The sequence below is a fragment of the Nansenia antarctica genome (genome assembly GCF_963989245.1).
Source record: "Nansenia antarctica genome assembly, chromosome: 4".
NCBI classification, from domain to species: domain Eukaryota; kingdom Metazoa; phylum Chordata; class Actinopteri; order Argentiniformes; family Microstomatidae; genus Nansenia; species Nansenia antarctica.
The window spans coordinates 60,003,405-60,027,133 of record NC_137689.1 but is presented as its reverse complement, the minus strand read 5'-3'; the positions used below and the strand labels follow the sequence as shown (position 1 = coordinate 60,027,133).

Sequence of the window (23,729 nt, the reverse complement as noted above, 5' to 3'; positions counted from 1 at the left end):
ACTATCTCCCCATCATGGCCCACCACCGCCTCACCACAGAGGCCCTGAGATACATGACCGCCAGCGACCTCAGCAAGGTGTGTGTATGTGTGTGTTGATATTCATGTGTAACGGGATGGTGTGTGATGCGGACCCAGGTGGAGTGCAGAACAAAGTGAAGACGGCAGGCAGTGGTTGGCAAAACAAAGGACACTTTACTGGGACAGAAAAAACTATAAAGAAAACCCACAGGGAGAACAGGAATAAACAGACCAGGAACACACACTTACTTGGGAACAAGACAAGATAATCCGGCAGGGAGTAGACATACCCAGGACATAAATACCCAAGTGAACCACACACAAACAGGTGCAAACAATCAATCCTTGACAAGGAACGGAACAGGGAGTTTAGTAGTGTCCCGGGGCCGCCAGAGGGAGGCACCAAAGAGTCGCCAAGGAAAAAGGCGACTAACCGTAACATTCATGAATATTTGTTTTAATGATCAAAGCACTAGCAAATTATACAGTATGTGTATTTCTGAGATAGTGTGAGTGTTATATTGTGACAGGGTAGAAGAATGGGGTTCTATGCATTTGTACTCGAACTTGGTGAAATATCTCTACCTCTGTGCTGACAGCTGGGGATCTGTGAGCTGGGTGTGCAGAAGGCTCTTCTCAACTGGGCCAAGGATCTGCCTGCCACACCTCCTGAAGGTACACACACACACACACACACACACACACACGCACACATAAACTGTGAGACCCTGATTGAAATAGTATTAGAAATCTTTGCTCTCACTTCTTTCATGTTGGTGCAAATGAAGTGACCGAGACAAGAAAGCCACTTTCTTAGTGACACACAGCTAATGATGCCAGTAACATCAGTATTCTATAGTTAGAATACATTGAGTCCATTATCCGTGTGGATCAACTGTCTGTTGTTCTCTCTCTCTCAGGAGCCTGTAAGATGGAACCCCAGCAGGAAGAAGCTGCTCCATCCCTAACCCTAACCCTTCCCAGCACCCCCGTCCATACCCCCACCCCACCACTGACCCCCGGGTCGCCCGTCACTCCCTCGTGCCCCAGCCCAGTGGACTGGCCAGGCAGCTCTGAGTGTGTGGTGTGCATGGAGACTGGGGTGAGGAGACTAGTCAGCACAACACACACACATATGTACATACCAACACACTTACAGACACACATACGCTGTATGCATGCATACCAGGGTTTCTGCTAGGAAAATGTGACACCGGACAATACACATGCACGTGCATGCACACACACACTTTGTACCATTTATTCTGAGAGGGGGATTAAACACCAAATGCAAAAAAAACTAAAAACGGTATTTACTTTAAAAATATGATGACTGTATGTTCTACCATTTTACTGTGTTTTCTTACAATGTGATAAAGTACATGTGTTTTAATACCTCTGATCCCATCTCTCCCTCAGTCCCAGGTCATCTTCCTGCCCTGTGGCCATGTCTGCTGTTGCCAGGTGTGCAACGTGGCTATCCTGAACTGCCCCCTGTGTCGCAGCACTATCTCCCAGCGCGTTCGCCTCTACCACAACTAGGGCCCAAAACGCATAGATCCACAGAGCTGTCTGCCTTGGGGGTCCATACCAGATTACCCTATCCCCAATCCCTTCAGCCCTGTATTTGTGACTTAAATACTACTTTTGTTATCCGAATAAAACGCAATCTGACCACCGATGATCAGATTGTTATCTAATTATCATGTTCGGATAACAGAAGTCTGTTTAAGTGTACTGTAGACTGTAGACAGTGGTCAGGGCCGGGCAACTTCTACCCAATGCTCTTATATACACCTGCACTCACTCATGGATCTCACTGGTACACCATTATACAGTATATGCATGACCATATGCGCTGCAACTCTATAAACTCGCTATATATTTCTATTTCTCACAGGAAAAAAAACATATTCAAAAGCCCAAACGCTCAGTCAACAGGTAACCTTCACCTTGATAAACCAAAATAGACATGAGACATACAGGATGAGTGATTTTAGTGATGCATCTTTATTTTATCTTTTAAAAAAAAAAAAATTATAATAATTGTTATAATCCAAAAGGGATACAGTCAATGACTGTTACATACGAGTTTGACTGTTTCAGGCTTTTGTGAAATACCTGTTCGTTTGACCTGTGCCTTTTTCTACCTTTAGAAACCTCTCTGCTCCCTCTCCCCTTATTTTAACTCACGTGTCAATGTATTGTGGATGTTATTGTATGTCTGCTGAAGGACTGTTAAAAAGATATAGTGGTTATGTCATATATCTTCTGCACTGACTTCTGTTGCTGTCTTATTACACAGTATCCTAATTACTTGTATCTCAAGTGAGTGGGAAACTCATCTCTGTCCCACTAATATCAGTTGTGGGTGGTTTTGGTGTTGTCATGCTGTGCCATCTGACAGATCATATCAGGACAGCCTCCACAGAATATATTAGAATGCAGTGTTAGCCAGTGGTCACCATCTCCTGTCCAGGATGCTTCCAGCCCAGTGCTAACACACCTGATTCAGCCGATTTAACTGATCACCAAGATACTTTATCATTGAAATCAGGTGTGTGGTAGTGCCAGGACTGGAACTAATGCAGCGTTTATGAGATCTTGGACATTCTGAACTTCTGAGTTAAAATCAACATACAGTAAATAATCTGCATAGAGATTCCTATTGGTTGATTCGGATACCCTCCCAAGTGGGAAACTCAGGTATCATCTTTGTACAGAAAGAAGGTTTACATGTCGGGAAATGTCTGAGTGTACATGAACAGAGCATAAAGCATGCACACCTTGTAGTTCTTTAGAATTATGTTTGGTGACAGCTGCTGTAAGCATGCCCCCCAACCCCCCCTCCCCTCCCCCCCAACACAACACCATGAATGCTACCTTCAATAGCACTGTAACTTCTCAAGTGCTGTCATTCATTCCATAACTTTTATCTTAAAACCCTCACCCATCTGTCACATTAAAGGGATAGTTCACTCTAAATTAAAGGGATAAAACAGACATATGGTACATTTGGTTGAGTCTACTTTTAAAAGTGTTGACTGAATTGAAGGTACAAGGTTGATCACAGACATTTGATTTGAGGGTGAATTATGCCTTTAACTGTTGTCTTTGGCACTTTTGATTTCTATTTAAAATGCCTCACCCTTTAAAGGCTTCGTCTCACTTATCCTATCAATTTGAAACCGATTCCAGTTTTCTATCCCTTCTCCATTCAAGTGCTCTTATAGTTATTTGTAACTTAGCATGCTTCAGGTTATATAGGACACTTATATTGCATGTTATAACAAAGAACAATCCATTGAGTGTAAAAAAAGATGCTAAATATGAAGAAATGTAAGAAAAGATTTTTCAGCTGAGACGACAAAGTGATGTCAAGGTGTTAGTTGATTTTCCTATCCTGATTGTGTGAACACTATTCTGCTGCAAATGTGTTATTTTAACTGGCCCAAGGGATGCTGTCTTGTACTTCTCCTAGCACTTTGCACAGTAATTTACCCTTGTACTCTGCATCTCATGTAATGACCACAAATGGCTTTTCAAGTGTGTGTGTGTGTATATATATATGTATATATATACACCTATAGAACTATACTTATTCAATCCTTGTGTTTTTATGTTAACAGCTTTTATGTGCAACTGCCAAATATACATATGTTTAAATATATACCATAGCATGTTGAATCACTGCATATACCATTGTCTGTTTCCCTCTGATAACTGTATTTAAGGAAAAGAAACTATCATAGATATCAATGATATTAGAAAAGATCACCAATTGTCATTTGATGCAGTGGTCAGATCCATCAGGATGGAAAATGTCATGAAAAACCTTTCTGTCATTCTTTCACTGTTTGTTCACTAACTACACTTTGACATGCCTTAAATACTGAACTTTCATACGTTTAAACTGTTAATTCTGTCTCTGTCATGTATGTGTTTATTGAGCCCTATGTTCAGTTGCAGAGTGAGATGTAGGGGTTTTGTCACTTTGGTAGCACTTTACTGTAAGTATACTGCCATAGATTGTATAGTATCTGTATGAAAAAATGAAAAGTGTAAAAGAAAGCGTTTGAATCATCAATTGATTAATATGACCTTGCTCATAATGAATGGTCATGTCATTTCATTATAACTTTATGGCAGAGTACCATAGGTAAAGTGTTAACTTAATATTTCTTCACTAGTACATTATTAGTGTGATGTGAAACCTATGCAAATAAATCTGCCTGACTCTTTCTTTGTCTGATTTTACATAAATAATACCCTTTATCCACCTTTCAACTTGTATTACTCTACTGTATTAGAGTAGAATCAATTAATTGAATAGATTTTATTACATTAAATCATTTTCATATATATATATACACAGACATTATTGTAGTACTCACTCTGTACAAATGAAACATTTCAACCAAAATTGTAAAAATATTTAACTATATCTATACAGTACTGATTACTTTGGTTAATTGTATAATAGAATGTTTTTTTAAAATTAGGCATTGATTCATGGTTGGTCATTGACGGTGTCAATTTCAAATGTAAATGGTGATTAGCCAGATACAACCTCAGCTTGGGATGTTAGAGCTTCTAAACGATCATTCTGGAAGGTGAGCAGCTGGGGTTGGTCAGATACAACCTCAGTTTTCTTTAATTGGTCATTTTGGCTACGTTCACACTGCAGGTCTTGATGCTCAATTCAGATTTTTTTACACAGATCCGATTTTTTTGTTTGGCAGTTCACATTACTTTTAAAATGTAACCTATATTTGACCTACATTGACTCCCGTGTGAACATTCCACGGCCCTGAACAGACCCGCATGTGCAGGACAATAAGTCAGGAGCGCACTGTTTATGGAAGTAACCATGCATAATAATAATAATACATTAGACTTATATAGCGCTTTTCTAGACACTCAAAGATGCTTTACAATCGAGTAGTAAAATAAAAAGAAACTAAATAAATAAATAAAAGAAAGTATAGGGGTCTAATACATTTTTAGATTACTAAATCTAAATCTAAGTCTCTTTGTAGGATACAGGTCTACTCTGTATACGGCAAGTATATCTAGATTTATGATATATAATATATATGATAACATGATAAACGTTACAACCAGTTTCATTTTCACGTTTTTGTGCAGCGGAAGCCGGCAAAGATATGAGCAATTGCGTCTAAAGTGCAGGGTTGCCAGATGGGGCGGATTACCACCGAATGGGCTACTGGATTTAGCGGTTATAGACTGGTTAGGCTGTAAATTGTCAATCCCATCTGGCAACCCTGCTAGAGTGACGTAAAAGTCGCATGACAGTTCAGACGGGGGCGCGTTGCTAAATATCAGATATGTATCCAATATAATACCACCTCTGAACGCGACCCAGGTCGGATTTTAAAAAGTCTGATTTCATGTGACTTGCGCTGTTCACACGGTCATGCAGAACCAGACCTGAGTCGCATGTCGGCAAGAAAATCGGATTTGGGTCACATTTCACTGCCGTGTGAACAAAGCCAAGTGAAAAGCCAGACCTTTCTTCTTTTTGAGCCCTAAGACTGCAATTGGCCATTCACTTTCTCAGTTTGAGTCTTGAGAGGCTTTGATTGGCCATTAACTTCCTCATTCTTGTCCATGGGGGGTTGTGATGGGCTTTGATCAGTTTGGGTAGACAGTATTTCTCCATTTGTCTTCCCCTGTGTTTATGGGTTTTTCTTCGGGCCCTTTTGAATCTGTGGTCTAAACTACTCCACTGTCCTTTTTTTATACTGTTTGACACAGCTTCTCCTCCTTTTCTTTTTCTTCTTCATCATCATCCTCTGCTGTCTTTCCATTCTGCAGCACCACCTGTGTCGATTTCCACTCATGTTCCACTCTATCATAGGCTGTTAGAAACTCAAGGGTCACTCTCTGTGGAGTGGAGAGAGGGAACAGAATTATAAAGCACTTTCTGGGCCTTACATTACCCAAAAGGTCATTTGTACCTTGATCAATGTTGTACCTTGATGGTCCTCAGGATGATCCCTAGAACAAAGCCTCCTTGGTATGACCTGTGCAGGTCGACCTCCCCCCTGAGAGAGTGGAACACTCCGTTCATGAGTCTCTTCACCTGTAAGGAATCGTCATAATCATTAACAGTCACTCAATCCCTGGCCTCTGCCACAACACAGTTAAGATTTGGATGTTGAAAGTTTACCCAAAATCCATATTCATGTGTATCTCTGGTCAATTTATGATGCATACCGTATCATCGCTATTATGTACGCAGCTGCATTATTGCTATTGAAACGCGAGGTCTATGTTTACATCCTAAACTTTACTCGTCAGACGAGATGATCTCGATGTCAGGCAAGAATGTTTGAACTCTGCTCTACTATGCCAGTGATTCCCAGAGAGCAGCATGTGCTGCCAGTGATTCCCAGAGAGCAGCATGTGCTTGCTGACATCATGTGGGAGGGAGAGGAAAATCCTGGGAGTTGTTGGAATTGACTCAAATCAGGTTCCAAATTGACCATTAGAGATATATATCTTGACTCAGAGATCATCTTAAAACATGTTTTCTTTTTTGTGAATGTGTCTACTTTTGACTAATGAAAACAACAAATCGAATGGATTACAGGGACAAATTCTGCATTCTGGTATACAAGTCAAACTGTGACCTCTCACCTGCTCTGCCATGGCCTCCTGATTGGCCTGCCTGGCCAGCCTCCTCTCCTGCTGCTGCATGACAGTGGGATCGTTTGATGTAGTTAACTGAAAGGAGTCAGACATAACATTTGACCTTTTAAGAAGTTCTACATGCTCATAAATCAGTAGTAAGAACAGAATGGGGTTTGTTGGGAAAAATGGAACATTGAACAATGTAGTTGTGGTCTCTAAAACTGCATTTCAAAATATGCTGTCAAGGTCAATCTCCACCCTTTAAATGTAATATGTTAATTTTGTCCCTGACCTGCTCCTGTAGCTGAGTGAGCATCCTCTCCAGAGTGTCTCTCTGCTGGGTCCTCTCTGTCAACTCACAGCAGTGCTTCTCCCTGGCCAGGGACAGAGCCCTGTCACTCCGTCCCTGCCACTCCGCCTCCATCTCTGACTGCAGCTGGACACACACACACACACACACACACACACACACACTAAATGAGTCTGCTTTGAGGTCACGTAGCATGAACTATAAAAAAAAACTACGCCTTGACCTAACAATGAAAGATGATGATTGATTTGAAATATAGCCTATACAATAACATGCTGCATTGATGTCACTCCTCCCACTCTGTCTCTCTGGGCCCATTTTGCTTGAGCAAAACAGGACTGAGCAGTGCAAAAAATAACGTACTACACAGTATGATTTTTATGGCACCTCGTATTTAACTTAGTTTTTTTTACAAACAAGTGATTGTCAATGGAGTGTAAGCCATGTGAGAATGTTGCATGCCATGAAATGGATCGCTACAGTATTCAAAACTTTAATTTGAATTTTAAAATATTCAGTTATTTTGGGCAACTTGTTTTTCCTCACTATTTTGCTCAAGTAAAATGGGGGCAGTTGTGCCTACCTGTTCCCTGACCCCCTGCTCTGCCTGGCTCCTGGCCCTCCGGAGCCGGACCCACAGGCTCTCTGCCTCCTGCTGACCACTGCTCCTCACCTCCTCCAGCTCCTCAGCAACACGCTGCCTCTCCAAGTCCCACTTCCTCTTCCTGTCTGACAGGATCTGACAGAGATGGATAGAGATGTTCCACCCAGGAAGAGGAGCACGGGGGGACGAGATGGTAAATACTAAGTGGGGGTTGAGATTTAAAAGATTTTAAACACGCATACACGCGCACACACACACCTGGTCCAGGTTGTCTTTCTCAGACCGTAGGTCCTGTAGTTCCTCCTCCATGTTGGTAACTCTCAGATCTGTCTCTTTGCGTTTCTGTTTCTCTGTGCGCCACTGAGCCTGTTCTCTCTCCACTCCCTCCGTCAGCTCTGCATACACACACACACACACGCACACACACACACACACACACACACACACACACACACACACACACACACATGCACACACACACACACACAATTATCCATAATTTCCGCTAGTGAGGTGTTCTGAGTGTAGCCAATATCCCTAAGCTTCTCCTGTGCAGTACCTTCCACTTGTTTCTCCAAGGAGCTGATCTGGGTACACTGATTCTCCCTATCCTGCAGGGCGGCGCTGAGCTGGGCCGTTAGTTCAGAGACTGTAATCTGGAGAGAGGAGGACTTTTGCTGTAACTGAGATGCCAAAGAGGAAGATGAGGCTAGGTCCTCAGCCAGGCACACCTGAAGGACAGGGAAGAATAGAGACGGAGAGGGAGAGAATGGTGAATGGAGTCAGTGTGTTGAAGGTTCAGAAAAGTGTGTGTGTGTGTGTATTTATATGTATGCATACATGTTTGCATGTATGTATGTATGCATGTATGTATATACAGTATATTATGTATACATGTATTCTCCTCCCTATGCTCCACCCTACCTTATCTTGCTCTGCCTGCAGTAAGCTGGTCTTCAGTACATCACTCCTCTGCTCCAACAGCAAATTACTTTGCTCTATATGTCTGAGACATAGCACACACCTTGTTCAGCTATACAGCACATGCTCTATTCAGCGACATAACACAGCATATTCAGCTACATAGTAACACATGGTCTTTCTTTAAAAATACATCTTCATTTTAATGAGACTAACCCTCGAAATATTTTTTTTTAAAAAGCTAAATAAAGGTAGAATATGCAAAAATATAGTAGGGGGGAATATAAATCCTGTAGTAGTAGGACATTCTCAATACATCTGCCATTAGCCTTTCTAACATAATTTCAAACATTAAGGGGTGAATTCACTCAAAATGAATTCAAATGTTTTGTACCTCACCTGTGAACACTATATGCAATTTCCTAATGACCCCTATAATCGGCCTAATTTACATACAGTAGGGTGCAAAAATGTGGGCCGACTGGTTTAAATGTCTGTTACAATTAATCTCCAAGTGATTGAAAGCAAACCTGAGCACTAAATGCAACAAAGTTAAACATGACACCTTTCTGCAAATTTTAAAGCAAGGTCTCTTTTTCCTTTTCTTTTTCAGTTTTTAAATGATAAAAAAGGAAAAGGGCCCTGTGCAAAAGTTTGGGAACCCTTTTGGATTATTCTTTGTTACCTTTTGAGAAGATGATTACTAAGGCCCAGACCAAGGTGATTTACTCGTTACTGCTTCAATGAGTCAGGTGAATATAATTCCAGGGTTGAACTATATATTCTGAACTCCATGCCTCTAAAGTGCCTACTACCCATTTCCACTGTCAGAAACATCATCAGAAAATGGAAAATAAATGGAACAATTGTCAAGAATACCAAGAAATCTTTCAGATAGAATGGCCGAGATCTGGTGAGAACCCACACATCACTGCAAAAGAGCTGCAAAAAAGAGTAGCAGACACCGATCTAGTTGTTCACAGGACAACAATACATCATTCCTTAAACAACAAAGACCTACATGGCAGAGTTGCCAGACAGAAGCCTTTCCTATGACCTCAACACAAAATTACACATCCGAAGTATGCAAAAGAAAACCGTGAGAAACCTGAAGCCTATTGGAACAATGTGCTTTGGACTGACAAAACCAAAATGGCCACAACCAAAGAAGGTATGTTTGGTGAAAAAAGGGTGAAGCATTTGTAGAGTAGAACACCTTGCCAACTGTTAAGCCTGGAGGTGGATCCATTATGCTTTGGGGTTGTGTAGCAGCTGGGGGCACAGGCAATATTGTGCAGGTGGAAGGAAGAATGGATTCCACCAAATATCAAGACATTCTAGAGGCTAATGTTCGAAGAAGATAGGTTGGGAATTCCAGCAAGACAATGACCCGAAGCATACCTCAAATTCAACCATGAAGTACCTCCAGGAAAGACGGATTAAGGTTTTGGAATGGCCATCACAGTCCCCAGACTTTTGCACCCCACTGTAGAATTTGCTAATTTTGGCAAAAATGTGTATGTAAATAATCCAAATATTAAATATGCATGATCACAATGATGCAATATGTTGGAATTTCCCTGGCAGCACAGTTGGACGCTTTTTCCATCTACGGGTTGTTTGTGACTGAGGCACATTTCTTTGTGGTAAGTGCATCGGTTTAACTGGTGCAGAAGGCTTTAGCGAATTTGCTTGAGTGTGTTAATGGCTGTTGGTATGAAACTTCTGTTGCACTGGGCCTTCTTGCAACATAACACATACAATACAACATGCATTCAAGCCCCCTCACCTCTGGTTCAGTTCGATGAGTTCTCTGATTTTCCAGTTCTGCTCCTCAATGTGGGAGCTCTTCTCTAGAACCTCCTTCTTCAGAAATCCGTTCTCCTGCGGAACCCAAGAGGAGCACAGTTAAGAACACTGGGAGTGCATCCCAATACTATAATGTTGCTCCATTCCCTTCTCCCCTTTCCTCTTTCCTCACTACTTCAGTGGAGGAAAATACTACAGTAGCTCTGTCCATCACTCGCAAATGTAGCTTGTGCCAAATGGCAGACAGTTCGCTACACACCTGGACGATTCTCTGGATATTGTGTATGATCATGGCCGTTTCCATGGACAAGGAAGACAGACCCAGAGAGTTGCCGCCACTGTTCTTTTGTAGCGCATCCACCTAATGGAGAAAATATTTGTCTCAATAGAAGTAGAAGTAGAAAACTTGGAAGAATTAGGGGGAAAGGTTGAAGCATTGTGTCCCAATATTGAAAAGAGGCCTCTAATCCTTCATTGGCACTTTAGAGTATCAAGAGACACAACCCAAATTCACAGCTTACCTTGGAGGCTAGCAGGTCCATTTTATCTGCCACTTTCTCAATAGCCAGTCTGATATCAGTGTTGTGCTGTCGTGCCTCAGTTATCATGAAGGAATTGACATCACTAGGTACTAGCCAAGTCAAAAAAGACAAATTTTGTGTGAATGAGGTGAGGTGTGCAGGCTTTGTTGCAAATTAGCATTACATAATAATAATAATAATAATAATAATAGTTTTATTGCCATGCAATCAACTTGTCAGTCAATTGTTGGAATTTGGTATTTTATGCTCTAGGCAAGGACGGCCATAGACGGCGACCCTGGAGCAATTAGGAGTGCCTTGCTCAGGGGCACATCGACACGTGGCCAGCCGTGATTCGAGCCACTGCGAGCTGCCGACTTTTGCAATTATTAGATGCCGGCTCTACCGGCTGAGCTATGTAGCCGCCCATTCAACTTAGCTGAATCAAGAACTAAACAGTGGTTGATTGACACAAAAGCCTGCATCTCTAAAGGACCACAGTTGGTGACCCCTGTCACAGATAATACATTTTGCCATGTTAATTTATAATTTTTTCCATGTTAAGTAATAATTGTTGCCATGTTCAGGTATAATTTTTGCCATGTAAAGTAGGAATGAAAATAATGTCCTTTACCCTGGTATGACACTGCGTGAGGAGGGAGGAATGGACCGACAGAGCACTGCACGTGGGGGTACAGCTGTGTGTGGGGCAATACAAAAACCATGGCATTACAGGTGGGAGGTAGACTTAAAACAAACAACCCACACCAGATCCAGATAACTGTCATACGGACACTGTCAAATTGACCAAAATGGCAAACCTGGAAGGCATGGATGTTTCCATAGTTGACAGCCTGTGGGGCGGCTGTCTCCATATATACTGGTTGCTGGGCAGCCACTGGTGCAGCAACCCCAGGGACGGAATTAGAAGGTGCTGAGAAAGACGCAAAAAAATATATCTGATTCCTACAAATGCATAACAAACAGGGTTGACGTACCCTACGTACCCTCTCCCCTCCTCCCTACCCTCTGTTGAATCCTTCTGACTTCTATCCACCGATTCAGCATCCTCCACCCACCTGTCCACTCTCTCCTCATCCTTCGACTCTGTCTGTCCACTGACCTCGAAGCCAGCATGATCCTCTCCACACGCGCCTTGGCTCTCTGAAACCCTACAAGCTTGTAGAATAGAGCTCAGGGCAGCTGAGAGGACATGAAGAAAAAACTGCCTCCCTGATGACCTAAGCTCTTATCGCTCTGTGTCCTACTACCATACCAAAATACAATCCTCAATCCTTCTTTCCACCTCGCACCAACACTGCTAACACCCCTCCCAGACCCTCTGCACTACACTTGGTCTCTGGCTTATCATCTCTTTCCCCCCTCTCTCCTGATGATATTCTAAAACTGATCACATCTAAGCGGGCAACCACCTGCCCTCTCGATCCCATCCCCTCCCCTCTTCTTCAATCCATTTCCAAAGACCTCCTTCCGTAATCAACTCCTTCCTATCCACAGGTTCTGTCCCGGCTGCCTTCAAGACAGCCAGAGTCAAGACACTTCTCAAGAAACCAACCCTTGACCTGTCTTCTGTCCACAACTACAGACCGGTATCCCTTCTCTCCTTCTAATCTAAAACCCTTGAATGCTCTGTATCTAACCAACTGTCTCACTATCTCCTTTAGAACAACCTCCTTGACCCCCACCAATCCGGCTTTAAGGCTGGGCACTCTACTGAGACTGCTCTCCTTGTTGTCACAGAGGCTCTCCACTCTGCTCGAGCTTCCTCCCTCTCCTCTGTTCTCATTCTCCTGGACCTGTCTGCTGCCTTCGACACAGTAAACCACCCGATCCTTCTCTGAAGACTGAAGACCCATCTCTTCAGGCTACACCTTAACTGTCCCTATTGATGTAAACCAGCTCCTTACCTTCTTGTGATTTTATGCTTTTATGCTTTTTCTAAAAAAATAAAAAAAATCCCCCTTTCCTAACACCAGGGGAGCCACCCCTCCTAAATTTCGTTGTTTGGTACCAGTACTGTAGCAATGACAAATAAAGTCCATTCCATTCCATCTACTACTCCCCTGTACAGTTTCCCCAGTGTCATAATAAAATAAAATTTAAAATTAAAAAAATTAAAAAGCACGATGACTGCCAATGGCCCCAGGCCGGAGCATAGATTATTTTTCCTGCTATGACTGGTGGATAGATGATTCACTTACGTCAAATGTATTTGCGGTCAATGCCATTCCAATTCACTTCAGGAGATACATTGACATTCAGGATCCATTTATTTTCAATAGATTTAAACTCATGAACATACATTTCTATTTCACAAACGTTGTGAGTACATTAAAGTAAAGCTTTGTGTGAGATTAGAGACTAAGAGACTGAGAGGGAGGTCTCACCTGCACAGGAGGGGAATGCAGCTGATATCTGTTGAGGGGAAGGATGGGAGGGTAAGGTGGGGGAGGGGGACTTCCTTGTGTGGGACTCACTGGGGTACTGTAAGGGCAACAAATGTGTGGTAAATGTAATTTAATTTAAACTGAAACAAATTAATTGTAAATTAATGACAATGTATGTGTATGCACACACACACACACACATACACACACACACACACACACACACACACACACACACCTCTGTCTCTGAGTCGCGAGGGTCTGGTTGGGCAGGAATGGCTCCTGATAGGAAGGGTAGCATGGGTTGGCCCATCTTAGCCATGCGGGTGATCAGCTTGGCTTTGGCCGCACCTGGGTTCTGGTAGCCAAAGGAGAGTGTGAGGACATTGTGTGTGTGTGTGTGTGTGTGTGTGTGTGTGTGTGTGTGTGTGTGTGTGTGTGAGAATGAAAACAACTTGTTTGTGTTTAAATGCATGTATGCCAACTACTGTATAAAAGGTGGGTAGAGACAACACAACCGACTCACCATCAACTGCTCATTTATAGAATCAGATTTTACTCGTAAAGGCTGGCACCTGTGTGACAAAACAAATCATTGTAATGTCAAAGACTGTCAAAGGGGAAGTTCATGATTTTGGAAGTTATACCATATTTTCCACTTAGAGTAGCTGGGGTGTTTTACCTTGGGTGAGAACATTTCCTGGTTTGCATGCAACAGTGAAGTGGAAATGGCTTTGTAAAATGGCTATTTTAACTATTAGATGTATTAGCTAGAAGATATATTTTCCATATCTATGCACATTGCTAAATCTAAAACCAGGGGAGGAGAGAATATCACAGTGAAATCAGGGTTGGGGTCAATTCCATTTCAATTCAGTTTAGAGACATTGAAATTGCAACTCAAGACTCAAGAAAGCAGCGCCATTTTGTTTTTTCTGATTTTTCAATGCGTGAATTGTAATTGAAATTCCCCAAGTTCCTTAAAATGCAGAAGGGTACATTTTTTGGCTTGGTTTTGACTGGTTGTAATGTTTGGAGCAGTAAGCACTGTACCCTGGTTCAACTGGGATAGAGGTGGGAGGTTGGCAGGCCACCTGAGGTCCAAGGCTGTCCACACTGAGGGAGGGGGAAGTAGTGGTGGACCCAATGCTCACACCCTCCGAGACAGCATCCATAGCAAACTTCACCTGGGTACACACAGTTCAAATAGCTACAGTGAGGAAATACTTTCACAATTCAAAACTGCCTGGATAAGCAGTGTATTGATGAAATTAAAATGTCCTGCTGTTCAATGACCAATTTAATTATCAATACATTCTCATTGATTCTTGAGAATAATAATAATTTTAAAAGTATAACGTTAGCTGCTTGTACAGTAAGAGGTAAGAGCACATAATACTTCTACTGCTGTACTTTGTCACCTGTGCACAAGGTCACAAGGTCCATACCTAGACCCTGTGGGATCTAGCACTAACAGTGTGTGTGTGTGTGTGTGTGTGTGTGTGTGTGTGTGTGTGTGTGTGTGTGTGTGTGTGTGTGTGTGTGTGAGAGCATGTACTGTATATATGCATGTGTGTGTCTGCATACCCGACGGATCTCCAGGTCAAAGATGAGTGTACTGGTGGGTGAGACGTGGTTGGGCATGCCCTTTGACCCATAGCCTAGGCTGGGGGGCACGATGAGGAGGCGCCGCCCACTCTTCTGCATCCCCAACATCCCTTCCTCCAAGCCCTAGAGGGTGAAAGAGAGAATGAAGAGAAAAAGAGAAAGCAGATTTTTGTGCCATGTTGACAAAATGTTAAGTTAAAAAACAAATGTAATGCCCTACCCATATAAAAACTGAGAGAATGCCTTAGATTAGATCCATATATAATTTTGCCCCAAAAAATATAATTTGTGCTCACACACCTTAATGGCTTTTCCAGCACCCAGCTTCACCCTCAGGAGCTTGTCTTTTCCCACGTTGGAGTCAAATATCTGACAGACACACAAATCAATCCTAAGTCTTTGGTGCCACGATGGGTATTAGTTACAGGAGACCAAAGCACTGAGGTATCCCTCTAGTGCAGAGGTTCTCAACCCTCTCCTCTGGGACCCCCAGCCGCTCCACATATTTGATCTGTTCCACCACCAGCACACCTGATTTCAACTGATCAAGTATAAAGCAATTATGGTTTGTACTTGATCAGTTGAATCAGGTGAGCTGGTGGTGGAACAGATCAAACATGTGGAGCGGCTGGGGGTCCCCAAGGAGAGGGTTGAGAACCACTGCTCTAGTGCTATGGGCTAGTGGCCAAAGAATTGCATACATTATTTCAGACAACGTGACACTCTTTAGGGACCAGAACCGGGACCAGGACCAACAAACCCGTTGATAGGAGCAGTGTATGGGATATAGCAGGGACTTAGCTACAGGACTTTGAAGTACAGATTGTTTGAAATAATTATACAAATTATTGATTCATCCCCATGTACAAAGTCAAGAACTTGCGTATAAATGCAGATAGTCATTTTATCCGAAGCAATTCTTCATGCATCAGTCTAAGTGGCCCATTCTGGAATTGATGCCACAACTTTAGAAAGGACAGTAGCTCCCTATCTTGAACAATCTGGTCCACAATTTAGAGAGCATGAAGAACACATTAGTTGCTTATGTTAATTTCTGTTTCCTTCTGTTAGATCTTACTGATTGTCTAGCAACATTTATGCTTCTGTCACTCAGACACACACATGACACAGACCCACACACACACACACACATACTCTATTCTCAGGTCACTCAGACACACACATTCTGTTCCTTCCAGGTCAGCCTGCTCTTCAGGGGTAGCAATAACGCCACAATATGCAGCAATCACGCCACAATATACAGACTCGAGAGGTTGTTATCTTAAAGACCTTGGGGGTTAGTCTTATAGTACAGATTCCGACCCGTGTTGAACATTCTATTTTCTTGTCAAGTCGTGTATGCTGCACACCTAATCTATCCTGAGATGACACAACACATTTAAGATCACAAATCCTCAATAGATTGATCCATTCCATCGTTTTACAGACAAGAAGATTCTACACTTCTCAAATTTGAATATCCTACCCAGGCACGTGCCGTGAGCTTTTAGATTGGGTAAGCATAAGATATAGAAATACACATAATTACACATACACGCTATCAGTGAACGCAGTTTCAAGGAAATGCAATTTTGATGCCCTAGAACCCGCTAATAAACTGTAGGGTCACTTTGTGATCAGATTACCAAAAACAAAAAAAACAGTTGCCAGTTTCGACTATATCAGGGGTGCTCATTGTTCAATCTTTTTTGAACCAAGATCTTTTCAGGTAGCCAACCTGCTGAAATCTACAAGTCCAGTTTCAACATCGCAAACGCACACACGCACAACACAGACACACACCGTTTCCATCCTCCATAGTAAACTCACAACACACTTTCTTTTCACACTTTGTCACACAGGCACTTGACATCACATCACAAACCCTCCCTCTCTATCTCTCTCAAACACTTTTGGTCCAGAACCATTGGCACGGACAGCGACATTAGGCCTATCTCAGCGATTGATTAACCAGCAGCACAGCAGTACTCAAACCATATAAACAAGCACAGATCGCCACCAGCCTCGCGAATCATATAAATCATATAAACCGCTCATACCAGGCTTGCTGTAACCCCTAGCGACTCTCCCTTTCTGGGTGTGAAGATCAGTGAGCGGTGGCTCCAGTCCAGTGCAGTCTACGAAATCCCTTTAGGTCGCTGACAGTAATGTCCATATTCACAAAATCAAGCAAGTTATCCTTATTGATTATTATTATTTAGATCGTTTGAGCTAGCTGGCATAAGCTATTCTGCCGGGCGAGAGGTGAAATGTTAAGTGAACTTGAAAGTGATAAGAGCCAATCAGTAGCTCTTATCGGAATGAAAGAACTACTGATTGGCTGTAAGCATGCTTACCCTGGCCACATTAAACAGCGGGCTGAGGCATCGGGAAAAAATAAAAAAGACATTTTCACGCATTCGAATGTACGCGAGGGAAAGCAGAGAGAGAAGTGCTTATAATGCAACGCAATGCAAGCAGTAGGAAGTGCTTACTCCTGCAGGTGGCGCTAAAAATGCAACGTCAAAATGAATGACTCCTGCTGCCCTGGGACCTAAAATACGACTCTTTTAATGAAATCAAACAAACGGTTACATGCACTTTTATTTTAATATTTTCACGGTCCTTTTTGATTTTTTCGTTGGGCAAGCACTGCTTACTCTGCTTATATGGACGGCACGTCCTTGATCCTACCGTACTCTCATAATTTAGACTCAAATGTAAACAAAGTTAAATAACACAATTCTATAAAAGAATATGTCTTCACCTGTCCAATGTGATGGTTCTGTAGTAGCCAGCCTGTGAATGCAACCTCTACAGTGTCCCCACAGGCCACTGCCTGTCCCTCTCCCATAGCAAGGTCCTGGGTCACTAGAGTCTCTAGAGCAGGCTCACTATTCCTCTGCGCCACACACACCTGCATCAGGGAGCATGTTTGGACATTAGAAAAGAAGAGAAGATCGGGATAGGAATGAAACTTAAGAGAACATAATAGATACGTATGGTGTGACAACAGCAAGATTCAAAGTTGTACCACCGTAGGGAGATATTGCAGTTAAAACATTATAGGAGGCAAAATACACCAGCTTTCTAAAACATTTAAATATAATTGTATATTATGTATTTTTCCTTATCATTATGAGTGCAGGTATGAGTACTCCAAGTACACGCTTACAGCCCTAATGTATAGTTCAACTGTCCCTCACCTCTTTGCAGAAGTCCATTCCAGCTTTCTCTGAGTCAAACATGAGGGACCAGTTCTGTCTCTGGTCATCGTAGAATGTGCCGTAGTTACCTGGCTGGACCTGAGCAGAGAAATACAAAAACACAAGGTGAGGTTCAATGCATAACATACGGTATATTCACCCTACAGTAAAAACAGCAAGAGCATACATCATTGACATACTGTACACATGCCAAAACACACACACACACACACACACACACACACACACACACACACAACTCACTGTGAAGACAAATCCTGAATGAATCTTGGCAGTGGTGATTTGTTTCTGTTGACTGCCATAAAGTAGGATCTTGTACTGTAAAGAAATATACAGTATCTCAATCATGACGCTGAAAAAGCTTAATACTTCCTAATCAAATGATCTGGAATGTGTATTCAGAATGTGTATTCAGTGTTGAACCATGACCAGAACACATACATTAGCTTCCCTAGCAAATGCCTAGGCTAGGCTTTAGCTTAGTGGGCTAAGTTGGTGTTTTGTGTGAGACACGCACATTAAGACCTGCTAAAGGTGCATTCTTGAAGGTAGAATTGCTTGGATTTTATTTATCTTTTGGTCATAAATGACTTTCTGTCATAAATCATTAGATTTAAAGACTAGGTCCTGTCAGCATTAACTGATATTAAGGAGTGCACCTTTAAAAATGTCCTTACAGTTGCAGTACCTCTCTGATTAAATGGCTCCCCAGAATGGCAGCTCCCACCTTCCCCTGTTTCACATACTGGCCATTTACACTGCAAGATGAGGGGCATACAGACACAAACAAAAAACTCTGTAATGCTGAGTTTTACAGAGAGACAAACACACATGCGCATTGCGCACGCGTGCACTCACGCACACATACACTACAAAGCATAGTCAGAGAAGTAAAGTGGAGTTGCTGTGTATCATCTTCTAAGACATGAAGAACATTTTCTCAACTCACAAGCGGAACGCCTGCACAGCAGTAGCCAATAAGATGGAAGGAGCTCCAGGAGGAGGGGCTGACTTTTGAGGAGGCGGCCCTTAAAAATAAGAACAAAACAAAACATACAGGTTGTCATTTTGTATACAATATGAGGACCATATTCAACTTTTGCACCAAAAGGAGTGATGAAAATATTGGTATGGAATTGAATGTTATATCTGAAGTCTGTATAGCACAGCACAGCTTACAAATATCTGTGATGTTAGCTAACAAAATACCTCCTAGAACACACCATTGACTCTGGCCCACTTTGAATACTGGTAAAATGCATCCTTTCTTCCTTCCTTTCTTCCTTCTTCCCTTCCATCCTTCCTTGAGGTAATCAATGATCTGACATAACAGAACTACTGAAAGCTATTTCAAGGAATCTTTGCTTGTCTTTCACCTTTCCAATCATGTCTGATCATTGATAAGGAAGTGAGACGGGAAGGATGCATTTCATCAGTATGGGGTACAGTACAGGTTCTCATACCAAGTATGGAGGAGCTTCTTTTGGGCTGTTTGGGGGCCTTGAACTGGAAGGACTCATTGCCCTGACTAGCAGCCTGGTCCAAGCCAAACAGAGAGGCCAGCTTTTTCCTGTAAACATAATATACACATCCACATATTAGAATCCAATGTACATGAATGGATTGTGTAACCATGACATATTTTTGACCATGCTTGAGGGAGTCACTTTTTGTCTCATCAAGGAGACAATACTGTGTTGACTTGCTATCTTAGTCATCTGCCACACATCCACAGTCACACACACATCCACACACACACACACACACACACACACACACACACACACACACACACACACACACACACACACACACACAATGCACAATGAGACTTGGATAGTGGATACAATTTAATCTCACAGTGAGGCCAATCAAGCTTTGTGAGAGTCATTGACGATGATAATCAACTCGAGGTAAATAATTGTACCATGAGTTGCCATAGGGGTTTCTGTTTGGGCCTAATACATAAGGGCCTAATTCAATTACTTAGGAAGTCACTCCTATCCAGAACGACATATTTTCACAACATATTGGTATGTTCAAAACCTTATAAACGTTTGCCCATACAAGTAGGGCACTAAATTCACTATCCATACTTTATAAAATGTATATGCATATACCGTAAAAGCCCTATGAATGAATGAATTAAATGTTATTCGCGTGTCATAAATTACCCATTGCCTATTGCCTATCAAGACACATTATCCAAAATATAGAACAATGTTGTGCATAAAGATATTATCCAGTGCCATCCTCACTGTCACATTCAGTAGTGAAAATCAGATCCACATGATAAACACACCATACTGAAAGCAATTATTACATCTATCGCCTCACAAGCCAATCCACTCCCAAGATAGATAGATAGATAGATAGATAGATAGATAGATAGATAGATAGATAGATAGATAGATAGATAGATAGATAGATAGATAGATAGATAGATAGACATGCCATGCCATTTCTTACTCGCTATGAACACTTCTTTTCCTAAACTTCTAGAACATTTAAGCTACAGCAGACAGGCTTTCTATCTCTCATTTGACTCCCCTACAGGTTATGTTATCTTTCAAAGAAATAGTATACAACCTGCTCACTCCAAAGTTCGTATCCCCCTTTAAAGAGATGTGCTGAATCCTTGTTAAAAACAATCCATGATAAATCAGAAGACATCACTCAACAAAAGATAGATTTGTTTTGCCTTTTGGAGAGTGATGTCCTATGCACTATGTCCTAAGAACTGCACAATGTCCTAAGAACTGTTTGCTACCTGTCATTGTCATGTGAATCATATCTCACAGATATCATTTTAACCAGACAGATATACTGACCCTTGGAACTCCCTCCACAGGTAGTCAGACATGGCCACCAGTTTGCACTGTACCTTCGGACAGAGGCGATACCGAACAGAGACACAGAGAGAGGGAGGGAGGGCTGGGTGGTAGCTGGAGGGAGAGGTTCTCCTTCTCTCTCTCTCTCTCTCTCTCTCTCTCTCTCTCTGTGTCTCTCTCTCTCTCTCTCTCTCTCTCTCCTCCTCTCTCTCTCTCTCTCTCTCTCTCTCTCTCTCTCTCTCAACCTATTGGAGCAGAGTCCTCCTGACTGTCTTTGGATGTAACTAGTGGCATGTGAACTGCATTATGGAGCAAATACAGTTTATCTAATTCCTCCCTTCTCTTCCAGCAATCCACTAAGTCCTGTGTCCTAAGTCTTCTCCGAATACCATCAGTATTTTATGGTTATTGTATTACTCGTCATCCTCCAGCTGTCTAATTGAATGTGGTGCGGTCTAACTGAATATTCCAAGATGGAGGGAGAAATGGCTGGTAAGGCCCTACAATAACATAAGTGGCAACGACATTACACCAATATGAATGAATGAATGAATGGTCTTTATTGTCATCAATACAACGAAATTTAGGAGGGGGGGCTCCCCTGGTGCTTGGAAAAAAGACTAAAAACAAGAGAGCCAAGGGTAAAATAAAAGAGGGAAAAAGAGCTGGTGGTTTACATAAATAAAGGCTATGTACACTATCTACTATACTATACTACTATACTATACAATAAAACACTGTGCTGTACTCTATGCTATGCTATAAATATCCTAACTTTTCCTATATCTGAACCTTATGTACACAAGGGTTGTCATATTGCACATAGTATTTGTTGCACATTCATTAAAGTGTCGCAGTTAGCAGGTTTAGAATGTTCACAGTTGTATTTCAATATTGCACTTGTGTTTACAATCTAGTAGCTGCCATCAAATTGTCTAGATTGTCCAGGGCCTAGAACCTAGGTCTTTGCTGTGTTCAGGGCCTGAATGGCCCTAGGGTAGAAGCTGAGCTTCAGTCTGTTTGTCCGTGCGAACATGGTCCTGAACCGCCTGCCTGAGCGCAGCCGAACAAAGTGTTCGTTCCCAGGGTGGGATGGGTCCCTGGAGATCTTGGAGGCCTTCCTGAGGCAGCGTGTGTTGTACAGCTCTTCCAGAGAGGGGAGGGGGGCGCCGATGATCTTCTGGGCCGATCTCACGACTCTCTGTAGCGCTTTCCTCTCTGCGGCTGTGCAGCTGGAGAACCACACGCAAATGCAGTAGGTGAGGATGCTCTCCACTGTGCAGCGGTAGAAGGTCACAAGCAGCTCCTGTCTGAGGTGGTATTTCCTGAGGACTCTCAGGAAGTAGAGCCGCTGTTGTGCCTTCTTGATGATGGCTGCTGTGTTGGTCCTCCAGGACAGGTCCTCCTGTATTTGCACCCCCAGGAATCGGAGAGTTGAGACTCTCTCCACGCTCCCTCCATCGACGAGCAGGGGCTGGACCTCAGATTTTTTCCTCCTGAAGTCCACGATGATTTCCTGGGTCTTTAACTGGTTCAGCAGCAGGTTGTTAACCTTGCACAGCTTGCCCAGCTGCTCCACCTCATCCCTGTACGCCGCCTCGTCCCCCCCCGAGATGCAGCCCACCACGGTGGTGTCGTCTGCAAACTTTATGATGGAGTTGCTGGGGTGGACGGGGGTGAAGTCGTGGGTGTAGAGGTTGTAGAGGATGGGGCTCAGCACGCAGCCCTGGGGGGACCCAGTGCTGAGTCTGAGGGCTGTGGAGGTGTGGGAGCCCACCCGCACCCTCTGGGGGCGTTCAGACAGGAAGTCCTTGATCCATGCGCAATACAGTGCTTAATTAAATAGGCCCAAATGGCAACTTAGCTCACTAGAATTAGCCTAAGTGTAAATATTTACAATACAATATTGATTGAATATAGCATCCAGGTTGAGCTTTTAAAAGACTGGATTACTTATGTCTCCCATGCCTTTTCAATATATGCCAATTTGATTATAGATAGATGGGACTACGGTCACATGGCAGAACTTAGATCTTTAAAATCACATGGAATGTGTAAATAATGTGAATTGTGTAAATAATGTGTAATGTGTTCGTAAGAAATACTTAAATGAATCTCTCTCTCTCTCTCTCTCTCTCTCTCTCTCTCTCTCGCTCTCTCTCTCTCCCCCCCCCCACACACACACACACTCACTCATAGGAAGGTAAAGCTCAAACATCTAAATTCCACCAAATGACCAATCTCCAGATTTAATAATGCCTTCTTTGACTGAATCCACAGGGAACCACTGTTTTAGCACCAGACCCATGTTAACATCTTAGTTAGATCCACTAGTGCACGTGATAAAAAAAAACAAAAAAAAAACATGTTTTTAAGTTTAAAGTAAACAAAAAAGTAAATTATTACTTTTAAATTATTTTCACTAAATCATAAAATGTCAGGTAAATCAATTTGAGTATATCTGTTTGACTGCTTCCATCAATAAATATTCAAACGTAACACTAATTTGCTATAATTTACTTTATTGTAATACTATTGTAATACTTGTCAAGAAGAAACAATGCAATGTGACTTTGAGTGTCACAGTACAAAAAACACGCCTCACGTTCATCCTCAGCGCATCAATAGTGGTCCTATCAAAAGAGAGCGCTTGCATGCGAAGATAAAAACAACTTCAACTCATTTTCTCTGCAAACTCACCCGCTTTTAGGCAACAGAAAATCCGCATCCGGATATCCACAAAACATGTCTGGAATTTATTTCATGATCTGAAGCAGAGAGGAACAAGGCAACTGAAGAAATATAAAACTAGC

At 42.3% G+C, this 23,729-nt stretch overlaps 2 protein-coding genes across 2 annotated transcripts in view; one reads left to right on the top strand and one right to left on the bottom strand.

Annotated features, from left to right (window-relative positions):
* The window catches only part of lrsam1 (leucine rich repeat and sterile alpha motif containing 1), a 13,656-nt gene extending 9,508 nt beyond the window's left edge, over positions 1-4,148 (top strand). Inside the window, exons 21-24 of the mRNA XM_080528769.1 lie at positions 1-77; positions 620-695; positions 941-1,122; positions 1,440-4,148. The exon at positions 1-77 is cut by the window's left edge and continues 55 nt beyond it. Coding sequence (XP_080384895.1) covers positions 1-77; positions 620-695; positions 941-1,122; positions 1,440-1,562 — 458 coding nt within the window. The 3' untranslated portion in view covers positions 1,563-4,148. The remainder of the gene's footprint in view (positions 78-619; positions 696-940; positions 1,123-1,439) is intronic.
* A 1,632-nt stretch (positions 4,149-5,780) lies between these two features.
* On the bottom strand, positions 5,781-23,663 carry fkbp15a (FKBP prolyl isomerase family member 15a; the record flags this gene model as incomplete). The annotated part of the gene is made up of 25 exons (XM_080529551.1): positions 5,781-5,927; positions 6,019-6,126; positions 6,684-6,770; positions 6,970-7,113; positions 7,571-7,726; positions 7,850-7,986; positions 8,151-8,322; positions 8,516-8,597; positions 10,302-10,396; positions 10,581-10,682; positions 10,843-10,952; positions 11,869-12,045; positions 13,251-13,347; positions 13,489-13,608; positions 13,777-13,825; positions 14,304-14,437; positions 14,838-14,981; positions 15,159-15,227; positions 17,626-17,775; positions 18,065-18,163; positions 18,329-18,403; positions 18,774-18,843; positions 19,035-19,113; positions 19,549-19,655; positions 23,617-23,663. 25 exons carry the CDS (start codon positions 23,661-23,663, stop codon positions 5,781-5,783), a joined length of 2,757 nt encoding a protein of 918 aa, XP_080385677.1.
* Between the last annotated feature and the right edge of the window lie 66 nt (positions 23,664-23,729).